Here is a 15,364-nt window from a genome sequence, read left to right as displayed (position 1 = left end):
CCTGCGCCGACGTCCCAACCGCCAGGTGCCGTCGGACTGGTCGGATAAGGAGCGAAAGGAGGTGGCAGTGATAGCTAGAGTAAATAGCTGGATCTGCGGCGACGAGGAAATACGCGGGAAGCCGACGTTGGGTGAGTACGGGGAGGATGCGAGCGAGGGTGATGAAGACGCAGGCCGTGCGCCGAAGGAGGCGGAGGGCGTGACGCGAGGGACGTCTCGCAACGCGCGTCCACCGAGAGCGCGGAATTTCTCAGCAACAGTCTCTAGAACTCGGCGTCGGAGATCCAAGGGGGTATAGGAATCTACATCATGGCGGACGGGGCGTCTGGTGGTTAGGAAAAGGGGCGAAGAAGAGTCGGGATGGGACTGGCTCCGCGCAGGCCCCATTTTGTGAGCAAAAAAATCCAGACCAAAAGCAACAATTCTTTTAACAGGATTCACAGAATTCAAGCAGAATCAAGGCATATACAAATATTCAAACGGCTCTACATGTGATGGTCGCCCTTTTGTTATTCAATTTAGATCGCTACGCGGCCGCGTACAACGCCCTTGTCCAAAGCCGACCATCATATTATCCATCGCTGCAATGATCAAACACTCCTATGTACAAATCAGTATGGCACGAGGGCCGCAGACATGCAGATGGCGGCCTGATCGCCGCGCCTGGGGCATGCTGCCCAGGCCGTGCCGCGTCTGCCCAATCGACCGTCCACGCTAAGCCAGTTGGTGCACAAGAGGGAACAATAATGCAAATCATCACAATGATCACATCCACTCGGGACTGGAAAAATCTCAGACAGGAGCTCTGCGGCAGCGTGACATGAGACGAGAAACGGGGGTATCAAACACAAATCCAACATGGTCAAACACATGGCACAAGATGCGGGCGATACGTGGATCCAATCATTTCGGCCATGTACCGCGGCAACCGTCACGACTCGTCCCCGGTACCCGGCAGCGTAAACATGGGAATGCTGGCGACCGAAGCCATCGACCCTTTGCGTTGTGATCGCCAGTCCAGTACCATCTCCTCACGGACCTCCTTGCACCAGGTCATGAGGGCGGCATCGAATTGCTTCCAAGCCTCGTCACTGCTGCCATACACAACCCCCATGACATCAAAATCCAGCTTGACTTCCCATCGCAGCTCGGCTGCCTTTTTCCAATAACGCAGATTCTCGGCACGCCGATATGGCTTGCCAATGTCTTCGTGCGGTGTCTTGATCTGTCCAAAGAGCCGTCGGGACTTGCGCACGGCTTGGTTGTGGATGCGGATCAGGTCCCGTCCGTCGCGCAGTCGCTCCAGGAACGCCGTAGGCAGAGGACCCTCGTCAGGGGATGTCCATTTGGGCAACGGCTCACCCACGTCGCGAATTAAAGTCTGCAGGAACGCCTCTTCCCGCTCCCGTTCTCTCCCGGCCCAGTCGCCCGAAGCCCAAACCCAGCTGGCTCGTTCCTTGTTCTCCAGCTCCTCTAGGCGGCGGTCCTCGTCCAGCATCGATAGTACGCCCGCCATCCATTCCAGGATCGTGGCTCGTTCAGTATTTCGCAGACCCCCAGCAAAGTTCCGCGACGCCCAAGTTTTGAGTACTTCCAAGACCGAGAATAACTCCTCTCGAATCTGGCGCTCGCTCTTGATGGCGGCAAGACGCTCGGGATGCTCGTGAGACGTATAGTATATTCGGGCCGCCCGGATAGCTAATGTGACCAAGTCCAAGATACGCATTCCTTGAATCTCATGCCAAGTCATCGGCTTCTCTTTATTTTGGTCCGAAGACGGCCCATCTTGCGATTCGACTGCGGGTTGAGATGGTGGTTGTGACTGCTCTGCGTTACCATCGGGTTCAGGTTCATTTTCGGACGTTTTGACAGCTAACGAAGCCTTGTCCAACGCTTCTACTAAATCCTTTCGGAGCTTTCGCATGTCCGGGGGCGGCGGGACGTTGTGCGGCTTGACACTATACGTGCTGACCGTCGGCGGCAGCATGACCTCTTCATCCTCCTCTTCAAGGCCAGGCTCGGCCGCAAACTCATCCGCTGGACTCTCCACCAAGTCTTGGGCATATTCCGGCTCTTGATTGACGGTGAGTTTGGGAATATCTTTGGTTCCTTTTTTGTACTTTGTAGGCGCCAGGACGCCGCCCTTTCCATCCAGAAGACCAGTGCGGGCGAAATAATATTGCAAATGGGCAATACTGCCCAGACACATGACACTTTCGCGGTTCCTTGCTGACGGCGCGAATTCTACGCCCTGTGGCCGGATATAACCTCTTCTCTTCGTAGAAGCCGACGAGCCGGATCGCCCATCGCCAGAGTTAGATGAATAAGTCGATGCGGTTGAGATTGTCGAGAATGACTGGTCCGGCGATGGGCAGGGGGAGGCAGCCCGGGAAGGGGAGATGGAAGGCGACGGCGACACTGCCCGAAACACCGATAGCGGCCTCTGTCCGCGCTCTGGACGGTCCTCCGCGTTTTCAGAAGCGGTCATGTTTCCAAGTCAAATATGGCGGTAACGAATCGCGAGGGCGATTTAGTTCAATGCCAGGAGCCGGAACGGCGAGTCGATCGAATGACGATAGTGTTGATGGGTACTCGTACAGTCGAAAGTCTCTCGATGTCGGGACCAGACGAAGTCACGGAGGGTACAACTGTGCCGTGACTCAGGGTTGGGGCCAGTTTAAGGGGGCCACGATGAAGAGAAACACTGGGTTTCGCGCCTGATTTCGTTGACTGTTTGGACTAACTCCGATCCTGGACGAGAACTAAAACGCGCGCGACATCGATGGAGACCCACGGTGTCAAGAGGGGTCCAAGGCGGAATTCTGGTTTCAAGAACTGCTGGTTACTGTCGGCTGACCTGACCAGGATGACTGTACAATTGCCGACCGCAATGCTGCATCTACAAATCCGTCCATCTCATTAATAGTACTATTTACCCCTGAGTCCCTAACCAGGCCGCTGCAGGGCGTTCTACTCTACATTCCGGCACGTGATTCCGTCCCCACATGTTGTCACATTCGCATCACGTGACAAGCCATTATTTAGGCACTGTCACGTGTCGTTGTTGCTTAGAAATCAAGAATAGTGAACCGAACAAGTTAACCTATTCGTACATAACTAGTGTATAACCATATCAAAGTTACTGAGAGAACTTTCGTAACTCATGTAGTTCCGAGTACTCGTACGGAGTACCGGTATCGATAACCTAACGAGAACATTGTAACTCCGTCCTCGTACTGTACCGCTCCTCGGCTCAATTTCTCTCGCTTCTCACTTGCAGGCTTGGATTCAGACTTGAAAATAAGTAGCCTCCAATGATCTATTAACCGTCTAATAGTGATTGTTCGTGATCTTCCAAACCCAGCCCATACTCTTTTTCTCCGATACCTATCTACCATGTTTTCCAGCAACGAAAGGATCAGACTTCAGAGGGGAGAAGTTGAAAGCGAAAGCGCTGCAGTCAACCACATGAGTTATTGCACCCCATTCCCAGAAAGAAAGACAAGCCCATGCACCCATCAACAGCAAGTCGGTTATGATGAATCAGGACAATCGAATCAGACAATGACTTCTTCGCGCTCCCATCCGGTCGGCTTAACGATGTCCGTGCCCTTGCTCGGAACGGGCCTGTTCACCGGCTCCCGGTACTTGATGGTGTAGGGGTTCGGATCTGTCTTCTGGTTCAGGTTGCCCAGCGTATGATTGACCTCGCGATGCTTGGCCTCATCGGCGCGGATGTACAGCAGGAGATCCAGCATCTTGCGCTTGCCCTCAGGCATGTTCCAGTACTGGACGGCGATTTCGGGAGCTTCCATGTTCTGCCATTTCGGCAACTTGCCGGCCTCGAGGTCCTCGATGGCGCGGGTGTATGTGTGCACGGCCTCCTCCTCAAGGTACCCGACGAACCGATGGCAGGTGCGCGGCGAGCAGAGGTAGGATAGGAAGAAGGCATTGAAGAAGACACCCTGGGCGCCAAGGACCATGAGTCGCATGAACCACCCGGGCTCTGCCATCTTCATGAAGGTAAGCAAATGCATTCGCTCATTGTACGCTTCTTCCAGCAGAGATTCGATCCTTTCTTGTTATCAGCGATTGTTCCTGACCCGGCTGAACCGGGGGGATGGGTATGACTTACCATCCGTTGTCCCGTCTCATCAGTCGCAGACTGCGCAGATGCCGCAGCATCCCGCCCACCATGCCTGGGACACCAGCCACACTCTCCAAGAACAGGAACCGGTTGAGCCATTTCTCTTCGGTCATTTCGAACTTGGGCGGGAGAGGTTTGCCTTTTTTAGGGTGTTTATATCCCGTCACCGTGTCCATACCCCAGCGCAACAGCTTCACCATCATCAGTGCCACCCGGTCGGACCAGTTGCGCACTTCGCGGTGGGCAACGCTGATTGCGCGCATTTGTTCTTCGGTGTATCTGCAAGGTCGTCAGCAAACCCAATCATGTCCAATGATTTACTGCAAGAAGGAAAGCAATACGTACACAGGATGCTTCCAGGCCGTTTCAACCTCCACGATCTTGTCAGTCTCGAACTTGGGGAAGAAATCCTTGATCCATCGCGGACGCGTCGAGGATAGTGAACGAGTTCCGGGGCTCTGGTTGTTCCTTGCGGCTGGAACAACTGCCTTAGCGGTCTCATCGCGATTCTTTTTCCATGTCATAAAGGTCCGCTGCGACCTTGTCGCCGTCGAGTAGACCCCGACGATGAGCACCCGGTTGCCAGCTTGCTTCAAGGCGCATGCCGCGCCACATGTGGACGCTGCTGTTGGTCGAAGTACTGTCACCGAGTACATTGTGACGATCGAGTCTTGATACTGAAGTCCAAGTCAAATCGTTGTCGATGTTCTGAAACTCTTGATCCTGGTTTCCTTGACATCTCGCACCCTCTATGCGCTTCATCTCGTCGATATATATATATCTCTATATTGCACTTTGAATGGTAAATCGGCATGAACCATCATCATCGTCAGCGGTCATGCAACAGTGAAGAAATTTTACCATCCAATGAACTCATTCCTTCAGAAACGTTCATCATGAACAACGCAAAACTTGGTATGTCAGGTGGTTGTTCCATTTTTCTCGTACCTTTCTCCGCGCATTACGGCTGGATACAATCACGATACCTGTAATCACCAAACCTGGAGGATCGGCGACATTACCCCCACGACGATGTCTTCTTCAGGCCAAAACCAAATATCCGATCAGACAACGTTGCATGGATCATCACCGAAAAAACTCCAGGCCCGACATGCATCCCTACCACCTTTTAGCGATGGTTAATCTACGCGATTATTGCTTGTGTTGCCATCTGGCAGACACAGTGTGACCGTATATTACATCGGGTGTGGTCGGAATGAAATGCTGACTCAGCCACGTGTTCCCCGTGTAGACGAAAATAGGTCGGAGCTTTCACCATTGCTTTGCAAGAAGCCTTGAGTTTACTTTGTTTAGGTAGTTCAGGAGATGGAGCTGCCTCTCGTATTCTAGAAAAAGCTTGATTTCGTGGTCAACAGGGACTACAGTACATGACAAACAAGCACTCCACTAGTTCATTGACGTCATAGACTGTTTCTTGATCCCACGTTTTCCAACCCTCATCGTCGGATCTCGAACCCAGTCTCCCCATCCTTCGGGGAAAGCTCTTGCTTCTCTAACTTGACGACATGCGCCAACCGCGGGCCCTGATCAACGGCCTTGAGCAGTTTCTGCACTGCTTCCTCTTCACCTTGGGCTTCGCCTTCGACCTGGATCATATGAGTTCGGTGCTCATAGTATAGAAGGATAGTAAGACTAAACGACCTTCCCGTCTAGAGTATTCTTCACCCAGCCAGTCACCCCATATTCAGTGGCTTTTTTCTGGGTGAAAGCTCTGATCACGCCCATTAGTGATCATGTTCAAATGGATGCGTGGTGGTATTCAAGGAAGTGATCTACCGAAAGCTCACGCCTGATGCCGTGTGGTATCGTGTGTTAGTGATGCTGTTTTTCCGAGGACAGATGGCTCCCTTGCAGTTATTCGTGTCTACCTTGAACAGTCCCGTGGACTCTGAAAGCAACCTAGTCAGAGCAACGACAGCTGTCAGTGTGCTGTCTCAATCAGGATAGGATTGAAAAGATGTTCGGATTGTCTGCGAATGCGGCCTTTACATACCCGCTTGACTGCCATGTCTAAACTGATCTGACTGCTCCTTTGATTCGAATAACACTAGATCTTGGTAGTTCTGGTCTGGGAAGATGAAGTACGGAGTATTGGGACGATCAGAAGTGAAACGTGGGGTTGATAACATAGGGCTAGTCAGGTGACCGTTAGGTATCCGTCTGCCAACTGTCATAACTCGACTGGTTTCGAGATAGATCTCCTGGATTCGTGTTTTCTTCGGTTTTTTTTTTTTTTCTTCATAGTACTATTTCAGCGTGTATATACGGGGTATGGGACTTTGAGAATATTGACAAATGAAAATCATAGCCCCATCCTCGCAATTCATGTGATGATGACATCGAGCACGGCAGAGATCTTCCGCTCCAGTACTACGTTCCTGGCTTCAACCAAAGCGTCTTTAACATCTCCGGTGCGACTTATCCGCTTGGTCCATAGGTGGCCGTTCGCAGCAGCCTTGGCTACTTCGCCATAGTTGGGCCCGTCATCCTCAAGCGCGATGCCGAGTTCATCGTTCGTAGTGCTCGCGGCAACGCCTCGCGGATGAACGTCGGCCAGGCACTGCCGAGTCGCCCGCCAGCCGCCATTGTTCAGAACGATGGTCAGAAACGGGCATTTATGTCGGTGACTCGCCCAATAGACAGCCGTTGGGGCAGAGAAAACAAAGCTACCATCGCCCGTGATTGCGCAGACAGAAGGCTCCGAGTCGGACTTAGGGTCTGACTGCGCCCTGCGCCGTATGTTTGGACGATCGGCGAGGTCGTAGAGTTGAGCAGCAAGTTTAACGCCGATCGCTGCGCCACCAGCCCACCCCAGACCGCTGCCGCCTTTGGTCAAATGTGAACCGGGGCGGGTGAAGCGGAGCTGTTCGGCAAGTATGACCTGGTTGGTGACGGAATCGGAGACGAAGATGGTATTTTCAGGGACAATTGCACGCAAAGAGTAAAGCAGGTAATCGACTGACGTCGGCATCTGTGGGGTGTTCAAGGCCTTGAGCGCTCGTTCGGCCAGATGTTGCTGGCTGTCGGCAAACCTTGCTTTGAGTACTCCCCAGCGTCCGGCATACGTATCTGGCGAGACCTTGCCCGACTGCCTTATATAGTCATTCAACTGGGCAAGTGCGGTGGCGCTATCAGCAAGAAAGGTTGCAGTTGCTCCGATATCGAAAAGATTCATCTTCTCCTTCCGAGGATCGAGATCAATATGAAATATTTGCGCAGAAGGGGAGGGGTGGATTTTGCTGGGAATCCAGGGCACGTCACAATCGAGAACCAGTATAACATCAGCGTGTCGCACATCCCAGGCAGCGCCGGTTCCACGGGTAATCCAAGCTGGGTGGTCAGCGGGGAAGCAGACCTCGCGCACCTCTGAATCGAACACTCGGGTGCCCTTGATCAGATCGACAAGGGCGATGAGATTCTTTACTGCCTGGTGGTTACGGCCTAGATAACCGGTAATGACAAGCGGCGATATGGCTCCAATGAGGGCTTCCGCAATCGTCTGTACAGCATCGGCTGGTAGCCCACCGAGTCTACAGGTCGGCAGAGGTCGCAAGCGAGGCTCTAGAGCTGTGCCAATAGATTGGGCAAGGATCTCGCGCGTTGCAGTGAGGTAGACAGGGCCAGGTGACCCAGTGGTAGCCATCAGCACGGCACGGTGTACAACAATTTGCACGTGCTCCGCCGACTTGATCTCCCCGGTATAGCGGCTATACGGGGCGACTAGAGCGGACTGGTCGGGAATATCCTGGTACCACTGGGCATGCTCGGATCTGGAGCCGGCGACTCCGCCGTGTAATGTTGAAGGAGCGACGCCGGCGAAAACGATTATCGGAGCACGTCCACTGGATGCATTATGCAGGCCTTGCCCCAAGGCAGCGGTACCGACGTCCACATGCACGATCACACATGCTGGACGGTGGGTGATGCGAGCGTAGCCATCAGCGGCAGAGATGGCAGCAAACTACTCTCATTTCATGGGTCAACAATGACTGTTATCATAGCGATCTTGGAGTTGCTCTGCTGGTTGCTTAGTTTTTTCGATTGACTTACTTCATGTTGAAACAGGAGCATGCGAGGAAATTCTCTATTCTCGAGTTTGGTTCGTCGCATATAGGCCTATGATGCTGGGATGGTCCGAACCCAGCACCGTGAACAGATAATCGACGCCAGCCTGTCACGGCTATCTCAGCGTCACTCTCTGGGTGCGGAGTCAGAGCACGATACTTCTGCTAGAGCCTCGAGAAGAGCATCAGCTACGATGTATGGGGCAGACTGGTCCGACATGTTGGCTCAGATGGTGCTCCTTTGAGATGAGGTTGAAGACAAACCTCATCACTAGTTAACTACAAGACTTCTCAACTTCTTCAGGCTTCCGGAGGACAAAATGACACATCAATGTGACAGGTCCAACTCATAACTGAACCGTCATCCATGATTGAACTGAACTTATCGCTGTCCTCGATCAGTGTATGCATCCTCTGCTGATTGCCGAAGAAGTAAGGGATACAGTCAGCCAATGGCAGTCGCGGATCTAAATCTGTCTCTGGATGCAACCAATCAAAGTTCGATATCCACATAGCCTAACTTGTTTTGTAGTAGTGCGGAGTAACAGCACAGCCAATCACAACAACAAGCGGAACACGACAACAAGGACACATCGCGCCCTGAACACCAGCTTCATATGAGAGCGATGCCGTCGTAACATGACGTCCCTTCTGCGCGGCCTGCGGAGGCTCTACTCCCTCGACACTCTCGACGCCCGCTTTACCGTTGCCTCCAGCACGCCCGCTAAGGCAGCGGACACGGGGCAATCCGTGAAAGATGCCCGAGCGCAGGCCATCGCGCAAGACGCGCAGCCAGCAAAATGGCGGACACCCGAGTTCTTTGTCTACTACCTGGTCTTTCTAACCGCCGTGCCGATCATGTTCAAGACGGTTATTGATGTGTCGAGAGGTGAGCGGTCGTGTCAGTGGGCAGTTGAATTGGCAGCGTTTGGTGCTAATCTCGGCTAGAGGACCATCCGACGTATTCGACCTACGCTCATTTGCTTTCCGATGGATGGATTCCGGGCCGTAAAGTGGTATGTCTTTCGACTCGGCAGGGTACAATGGGGACTAGGACGGTTGTTGATCCCATGGGCAGGACAATTCTGACCTCCAATATGCGAGCTTCCGTGACAATATTCCTTACCTCTGCGTTCTTCTTGTCGTGCACCCGCTTCTTCGTCGAGTATATAATCATATTTATCCGGCACGGACGGGGAATGCAGAAAGCGTGCAATTGTCTGGCTCTGCCAATGCGGCGGTGGCTGATGCGCGGCTCCGACAGCGGACCCTTTTCGACTTTTATTTCGCATTCGTGTTTCTGATTGGATTGCATGGCATATCGGTGCTAAAGATTCTTCTGTTTCTGTACATCAACTACAAGATCGCAAAGGGAGTTCCGAGGTCCTACATTCCGACTGCCACGTGGGCCTTCAATCTGGCAGTTTTGTTTGCTAACGAACTTTGTGATGGTTACCCTTTGGCCAACATTGCTGGACTCTTCGTTCCAGACTCGGCATCCCCCCTGCTAGTCTGGGCGGAGTGGCTGGACGGCTTTGGTGGCTTGATGCCTCGGTGGCAGATCTTGTTCAAGTTCACGATCCTTCGCTTGATCAGTTTCAACATGGACTACTACTGGAGCTTGGATTATCCGGGTAGCAGTCCGATTGAGGTAAGACAGCCCGCCGGTATACAAGCGGGTGTCTCTAACATGACTAAGAAGAAACAACTCGATCCCGCGTCACTGTCCGAACGGGACCGAACAGCTATTCCCGCAGATGCGGCATCTTACAATGCTCTGTACTACACCGCCTATGTGCTGTACTCGCCGCTATACCTCTCGGGGCCGATCATCACCTTCAACGACTACATCTCACAGCAGAGATACCCGTCACCTGCCGTCACCCCAATGCGGAACATGCTATACGGCATTCGATTTGGTCTGATCGTTCTTTGCATGGAGCTGGTTCTGCATTATATTTACGCAGTGGCCATCTTCAAGGCCGAGCCCGACTGGTCCATGTACACTCCCGGCCAACTCAGCATGCTAGGTTACTTTAACTTGCACATCATCTGGCTGAAGCTGCTGATTCCGTGGCGATTCTTCCGGCTCTGGGCCCTGCTCGACGGAATCGATCCGCCAGAGAACATGGTCCGGTGCATGTCGAACAACTACTCCGCCCTTGCATTCTGGCGCGCATGGCACCGGTCCTATAACCGCTGGGTTGTTCGGTATCTCTACGTCCCTCTGGGCGGCGGCGGTGGTGGCGGCAACACCTCCTCTCGGAGTCCATCGCCCAAAAGTGGCCTCCTCGCTCGCGCCCGAAAGATTTTCAACCAGCTCACCGTGTTCACCTTTGTCGCTATCTGGCACGACATCAACCTCCGTCTTCTCATGTGGGGATGGCTGATCACGTTCTTTGTCCTGCCGGAAGTGATCGCCTCAATGCTTTTCCCTGCGCACCGGTGGCGCAGCGCCCCCAACGCATACCGCGTGTTATGCGGCATCGGCGCCGTGGGAAATATCCTGATGATGATGGCGGCGAATCTGGTCGGGTTCGCGATCGGCCTGGATGGTCTTCGGGGGCTTCTTGGTGGCATACTGAGCAGTTGGAGCGGAGCGATGTTTATGCTTCTGGCGTCGGGGGCGCTGTTTGTTGGAGTACAGGTCATGTTTGAGGTCCGGGAGGCGGAGAAACGGAGGGGGATTCGCCTGAAGTGCTGACATTTTTAACACCATATATAAAAAAAAGCACAACAGAGGGGTATATAAGTCCATCTCAACAAACATCCGATGCGAGTATTTGTACAGCATGAGAACCGTAGAGTATCAGAAGAACGCGCCACACCTCGAATCCTCATGCACCTTATAACATGCCAACCCACAGGTCCTCGCTCCGCAATTCCGGCACCGAATCTTGCCCCAGTAGCCGCAGAGCACGCAAAAGTATCGCTGACTCCTGCGGGCCGAGGGCAACGTCGACGGACCGGCGCGGGCCGCTGTGTAGGTCAGCGGCGGCTCAGAAAGCAGGATCTGCATGAGGCGGTCGGACGGCGGGCGGGGGACGTAGGACTTGAGCAGGGGATCATTGTCATAAGGTGTTTTGAGGAGGGCTTGGTTTGTGCTGACGACGGGTTCTGCTTGTTGTGACTCTGATGACGGTTTCTGCTGCTGCGTTGTTGAAGTCGGGGCCGGCGCTGGCGACTCGATTTTGCCCGGAGTCGTCGCCGCTGCTCTGGAACGTTTCTTACTAGTACTACTCCCCTGTGTAACGGGTGTCGTCGTAGTACTAGCACCAGCGCCACCGACCTGGTGTTGCTGTTGCTGCTGCTGTTGTTGTTGATTCAAAGCCTCAAAGTCATCCAAATGATTTCGAAACGTCTTCTGACTCGTCAACACCCGGCGGACATTTGTCGTGGTCTTTGCCCGCGGCGGCCTGCCGCTGTACTCGCGCTGAATCGCGTCCTTGCGCTGGGGCACTGGGATAACGACGTTCTCGCGGTGATTCTCCCGGTCGAGTTCCGCGAGGTGTCGGTTAATCGCATGCTGCTCGCGCGAGGTGAGGTCTGTTGCGCGATGCGCTGGTTCGCGGATGGCGCGTTTCCGGCCGGTTGTGGTGGTGGACGCCGTCGCTGCTGTCCGCGGCCGAGGATCGGCGGTCTCGGTGACGTAGGTCCATCCTGGGGCTGCGTTGGCTTTGGATGTTGCGAGGGCTTCGACGAGGGGCATTTTATCTCGGGGTTGGCCAGTCGGCTTTGTTGATGAGTCTGATTCCTGATATCGATTCCTGGCATCGTTCCCGAGATTCTTTCTCCCAGAGCCAGAGAGCCGCCACCCACGTTTGCAGTGTTTGCATCCGTGTCTTTTTGACAGTTGACACCACACGGGTCAACTGCCAAACCAAGCAACCAGGATCAATCAATCCAAAGTCAGCCACCTGCTCTAATCTCGCAAGCTCCAGATTCCGGGTTTTTTTTTTTTTTTTTCCCAGTTGCAATTTGGCGGCATCCATAGTCGTACTTGGTACAAGATACCTTTCGGCTGGAGAGAATACCATACGGTCCCTGGACCTGACTACTAGATCCAACGGTTTGAGGACTAGGATTGTTCCGCTGATCATACAAGATATCCGATATCAGGAGGCGGCATGAGCACTGTGATATCCATCTAATTTTCCCACATAGCGGATCAGTCGAATATAGCACCTATCGATTTTTGGATCGATCAATCCGAAAGTCGTTCGGATTCCATTGTACGTGGCGCTAATATCCACACAGAACTGTTATTTTTTCGGAGATGATGAAGTCCAAGCAACGTTGGAGACCTGTGTTCTATAATGGTGTCAGATTTTGCTTCTTGAGGATCTGAGAAAGGTTGTTGGTGATGATGAGGGTGTCTACATGGTCACGCTCCAGCACTTTCTCTGGTCCCTCGACCGCTCGTCGATACATTCTCTCTGCCTCTTCGTGCTGCGTTTGATCCTGGAGAATGGCTGCCAGGTTGTTGGCAGACGGCAGACATCACTCTCTGGTGCTTGTGCCTCCAATTATATCAAACTATTCGCACAGCCATGGAACATGGCTAAGTCCGCTCGTCTCGCGAATTTTCTCCATGATACATAAGTATTTATGTTCTAGAATGAGGAGATAAGAGAGGCCCCGAATTCCACGCCGTCTCAAGCAGGATCAGCAAAACACTGGTCATTCACGACTTTGAAAAGGATGGGTGCCATACCAAGGGAGAGAATGTTCAGGGATTCCTGTGAAGCCATCACGAAACTGTTCAATATGATAAGGGATAACACGTAATGTCGAGCACTGATTGACAGGTTGGTATTTCTTAGGATTGAGCATGGTAGTAAGACCCTCAAGCTAAATGCCCCGCTACACAGGCCTGGGCGTTGAGCTCAAAAGCCAAGCAACCCCCTCCCAATCTACACGGCTATCCTACAGAACACTGCAGGTACTATGTACGAACTGTTGGCGGTGTGATGATGTGGCACCAGCAACTTCTGAAAATCCGAACGTCTTGGGTATTCTGCTTCGTTGATTAGAATACGGCAATGGCCTGCGAAATCAAAGACGGAGTACAATACGTACTAGTCCTCCTGCTCTGTCCAAAAAAAAAAAAAAAAAAAAAAAAAAAATAAACTTTGATCTTACCTCTGCCCAACACCGCATAACCGACTCAATAGCCCATATTCGCGGAACCTAAAATGGCACCACCGACGTATACGTCCAGCTGATGTTTATTTCTTCTTCTGTAGTTGATCAATCCTCTGCTCTAGTTCGAGGATATACCCATTCAGCTTCTGCGATGCTGCTTGAAGGGCCTAAAAGTCACGCGCACACAGACAGCAGTTAGAATCGACAAGTTGAAGGGCGCGCCGCCGCAAACCCAAAACCCCTAGGAGATACGTACGAAAATATCGTCTGTCAGCATCTCATTTGCCACGCGATATTCCTTTAAAATGTAATACCACACCGCCACGCCTGCCGTGACGGAACCGAGGAGAAACCCGAAAACCCTGTATGCATTATGTATGAGTGTCTTGTCTGTATAATCGAAGTCGATCGACATCATTTTCTGATGGATTCGCTGGCGTGAGGGAATCATAACGCACCCTCCTCGAAACGCGCCGACGGGTTTCCGTGCCGGCAGAGACGATGGTGAGCCCGCGGCGTTGCGGATTGGAGCTGTCGTGGAGAACGACGCAGGCCTTGGAAGTATTGGTCGCGCGCGAAAAACGGCTCGGCGGATCATTGTGAACGAAATGTTCGTTTCAGGGTTGTTTCGCTCCAACTCTCTCTCGAATGAAGTAGTATGATTGACGGGCCTGCGGTAGTCGAGGTATTGAGATGTCGAATATCAGACTGGGCAGCGATGAGCTTCGAGCTAGGCTCCATGTAGTAGGTACAGTACTAATGCATGGAGAGGAGTGCATTTTCTGCCTCAGGCATCAAGGCACCAGGGTGGGTCGGGTTGTCCCCAGAACGGAGTACTGTACTCGTACGTGGTGCCTAGCCCTGGAGCAAACCGATCGATCCATTTCCGAAGCCCACTGCATCAAGTCATCACCTGCAACATGCATCGATAACTCCCGGCTTTTGCCGGTGTCTATGACTGCAGCAAATGAAATATTAGTTCGTTTCCGTGATAGTCCTCGAGGAAGCTAGGCATAGTGAGCTCAACTATCAAGTCCGAACCGTGTTGATCCTGATCCTAGGATGCAGAGTTCTGTGTCAACTGTTCCGAGGACTACCGTAGTACCTAACCCTCTAAAGCTTCATTGGAGGAATTTTCAAACCCGGAGTCGTCATAGTGTACATAGAGAGTATTCGCGAGTCTCCGTCGGGATGGCAAGCTGCAGGCATGCGAACCTGTCGGAAGTCCAAACTCATATGCGACCATGCTAAGCCAGATCTGTGGGCGCTGCAATGCTCAAAGCATGCAACAACTCTGCTTTTATCATCCAGCCCTCATGACAAAGCGTTTTACCAATCTTGTAGAATACAATGGCAGATTTAAGGTCACGGAAACAGGGTGCTCGAGGCAATGATTGTTATCACCCTCGTGGACCTGGATGATCAAGAAATTGATGATAGTAGCGTCGCTGAAACCTCAACAAAGTTACAGCACTGCCGTGCTTGGGCAGTTACGCCTAAGTTTGGGACGCTAGCTCTGCCTATACTGGCCGGATATCTTGACTCAAGCAGCATTGGAGGCGTGTCCCGATCATCGTTTGTTCGACCGACAGGCACCAGAAGTACGGGAGCAGCCCTTTTGCGACTGTTCCAACTATGCAGTATCTCTTATACATGGAGTACTTGCACTAGACCTTTCTGCTACACCGGGTGGTGGTCAAAACACCGCCGTCAGCCATCAAGCGCTATTCGATACCGCCAGGTAGTTCCGTCAGAGTTGACGACAACTTGCAACCGTGACGGACCGCATGAGATTAATTCAGCATACGGCCGGCATATCTCGCGGTTGGTGCATGATCTAAAATTCAGCAAAAGACATCTACTGTACTCCGTACTATGTAGATGGACTAACCAGGGCAATAGGCTTGGCGTTGTAGATTTTGTATTAGGCTATGTATGGATTACCCAGTGCATGCGTCCTGGACTGCTGGCGCTCACGATTCTTCTT

General features: G+C 52.6%; 7 protein-coding genes across 7 annotated transcripts; 1 reads left to right on the top strand and 6 right to left on the bottom strand.

Annotated features, from left to right (window-relative positions):
• Positions 1–931: 931 nt before the first annotated feature.
• VTN31DRAFT_2610 (uncharacterized protein) lies at positions 932–2,488 on the bottom strand (the record flags this gene model as incomplete). Its single annotated transcript, XM_069402798.1, has 1 exon — positions 932–2,488. The coding sequence occupies one exon, from the start codon at positions 2,486–2,488 to the stop codon at positions 932–934; it is 1,557 nt and encodes a 518-aa protein (XP_069262043.1).
• Positions 2,489–3,557: 1,069 nt separating this feature from the next.
• On the bottom strand, positions 3,558–4,803 carry VTN31DRAFT_2609 (uncharacterized protein; the record flags this gene model as incomplete). Its single annotated transcript, XM_069402796.1, has 3 exons — positions 3,558–4,074; positions 4,136–4,426; positions 4,493–4,803. 3 exons carry the CDS (start codon positions 4,801–4,803, stop codon positions 3,558–3,560), a joined length of 1,119 nt encoding a protein of 372 aa, XP_069262042.1.
• Positions 4,804–5,604: 801 nt separating this feature from the next.
• VTN31DRAFT_2608 (uncharacterized protein) lies at positions 5,605–6,176 on the bottom strand (the record flags this gene model as incomplete). The annotated part of the gene is made up of 5 exons (XM_069402795.1): positions 5,605–5,754; positions 5,810–5,879; positions 5,945–5,957; positions 6,037–6,067; positions 6,162–6,176. The coding sequence occupies 5 exons, from the start codon at positions 6,174–6,176 to the stop codon at positions 5,605–5,607; spliced, it is 279 nt and encodes a 92-aa protein (XP_069262041.1).
• A 315-nt stretch (positions 6,177–6,491) lies between these two features.
• VTN31DRAFT_2607 (uncharacterized protein) lies at positions 6,492–8,278 on the bottom strand (the record flags this gene model as incomplete). The annotated part of the gene is made up of 2 exons (XM_069402794.1): positions 6,492–8,129; positions 8,219–8,278. The coding sequence occupies 2 exons, from the start codon at positions 8,276–8,278 to the stop codon at positions 6,492–6,494; spliced, it is 1,698 nt and encodes a 565-aa protein (XP_069262040.1).
• Positions 8,279–8,871: 593 nt separating this feature from the next.
• VTN31DRAFT_2606 (uncharacterized protein) lies at positions 8,872–10,936 on the top strand (the record flags this gene model as incomplete). Its single annotated transcript, XM_069402793.1, has 4 exons — positions 8,872–9,121; positions 9,181–9,248; positions 9,311–9,883; positions 9,932–10,936. 4 exons carry the CDS (start codon positions 8,872–8,874, stop codon positions 10,934–10,936), a joined length of 1,896 nt encoding a protein of 631 aa, XP_069262039.1.
• Positions 10,937–11,041: 105 nt separating this feature from the next.
• On the bottom strand, positions 11,042–11,941 carry VTN31DRAFT_2605 (uncharacterized protein; the record flags this gene model as incomplete). Its single annotated transcript, XM_069402792.1, has 1 exon — positions 11,042–11,941. One exon carries the CDS (start codon positions 11,939–11,941, stop codon positions 11,042–11,044), a length of 900 nt encoding a protein of 299 aa, XP_069262038.1.
• Positions 11,942–13,460: 1,519 nt separating this feature from the next.
• Positions 13,461–13,975, bottom strand: VTN31DRAFT_2604 (uncharacterized protein; the record flags this gene model as incomplete). Its single annotated transcript, XM_069402791.1, has 3 exons — positions 13,461–13,544; positions 13,634–13,739; positions 13,836–13,975. The coding sequence occupies 3 exons, from the start codon at positions 13,973–13,975 to the stop codon at positions 13,461–13,463; spliced, it is 330 nt and encodes a 109-aa protein (XP_069262037.1).
• Positions 13,976–15,364: the final 1,389 nt, after the last annotated feature.

This window comes from Thermomyces dupontii (assembly GCF_041956625.1).
Source record: "Thermomyces dupontii strain NRRL 2155 unplaced genomic scaffold VTN31scaffold_2, whole genome shotgun sequence".
In the NCBI taxonomy this organism is placed as follows: domain Eukaryota; kingdom Fungi; phylum Ascomycota; class Eurotiomycetes; order Eurotiales; family Trichocomaceae; genus Thermomyces; species Thermomyces dupontii.
Note: the sequence above shows the minus strand (reverse complement) of the source record. Positions and strands in the feature narration are given on the sequence as shown.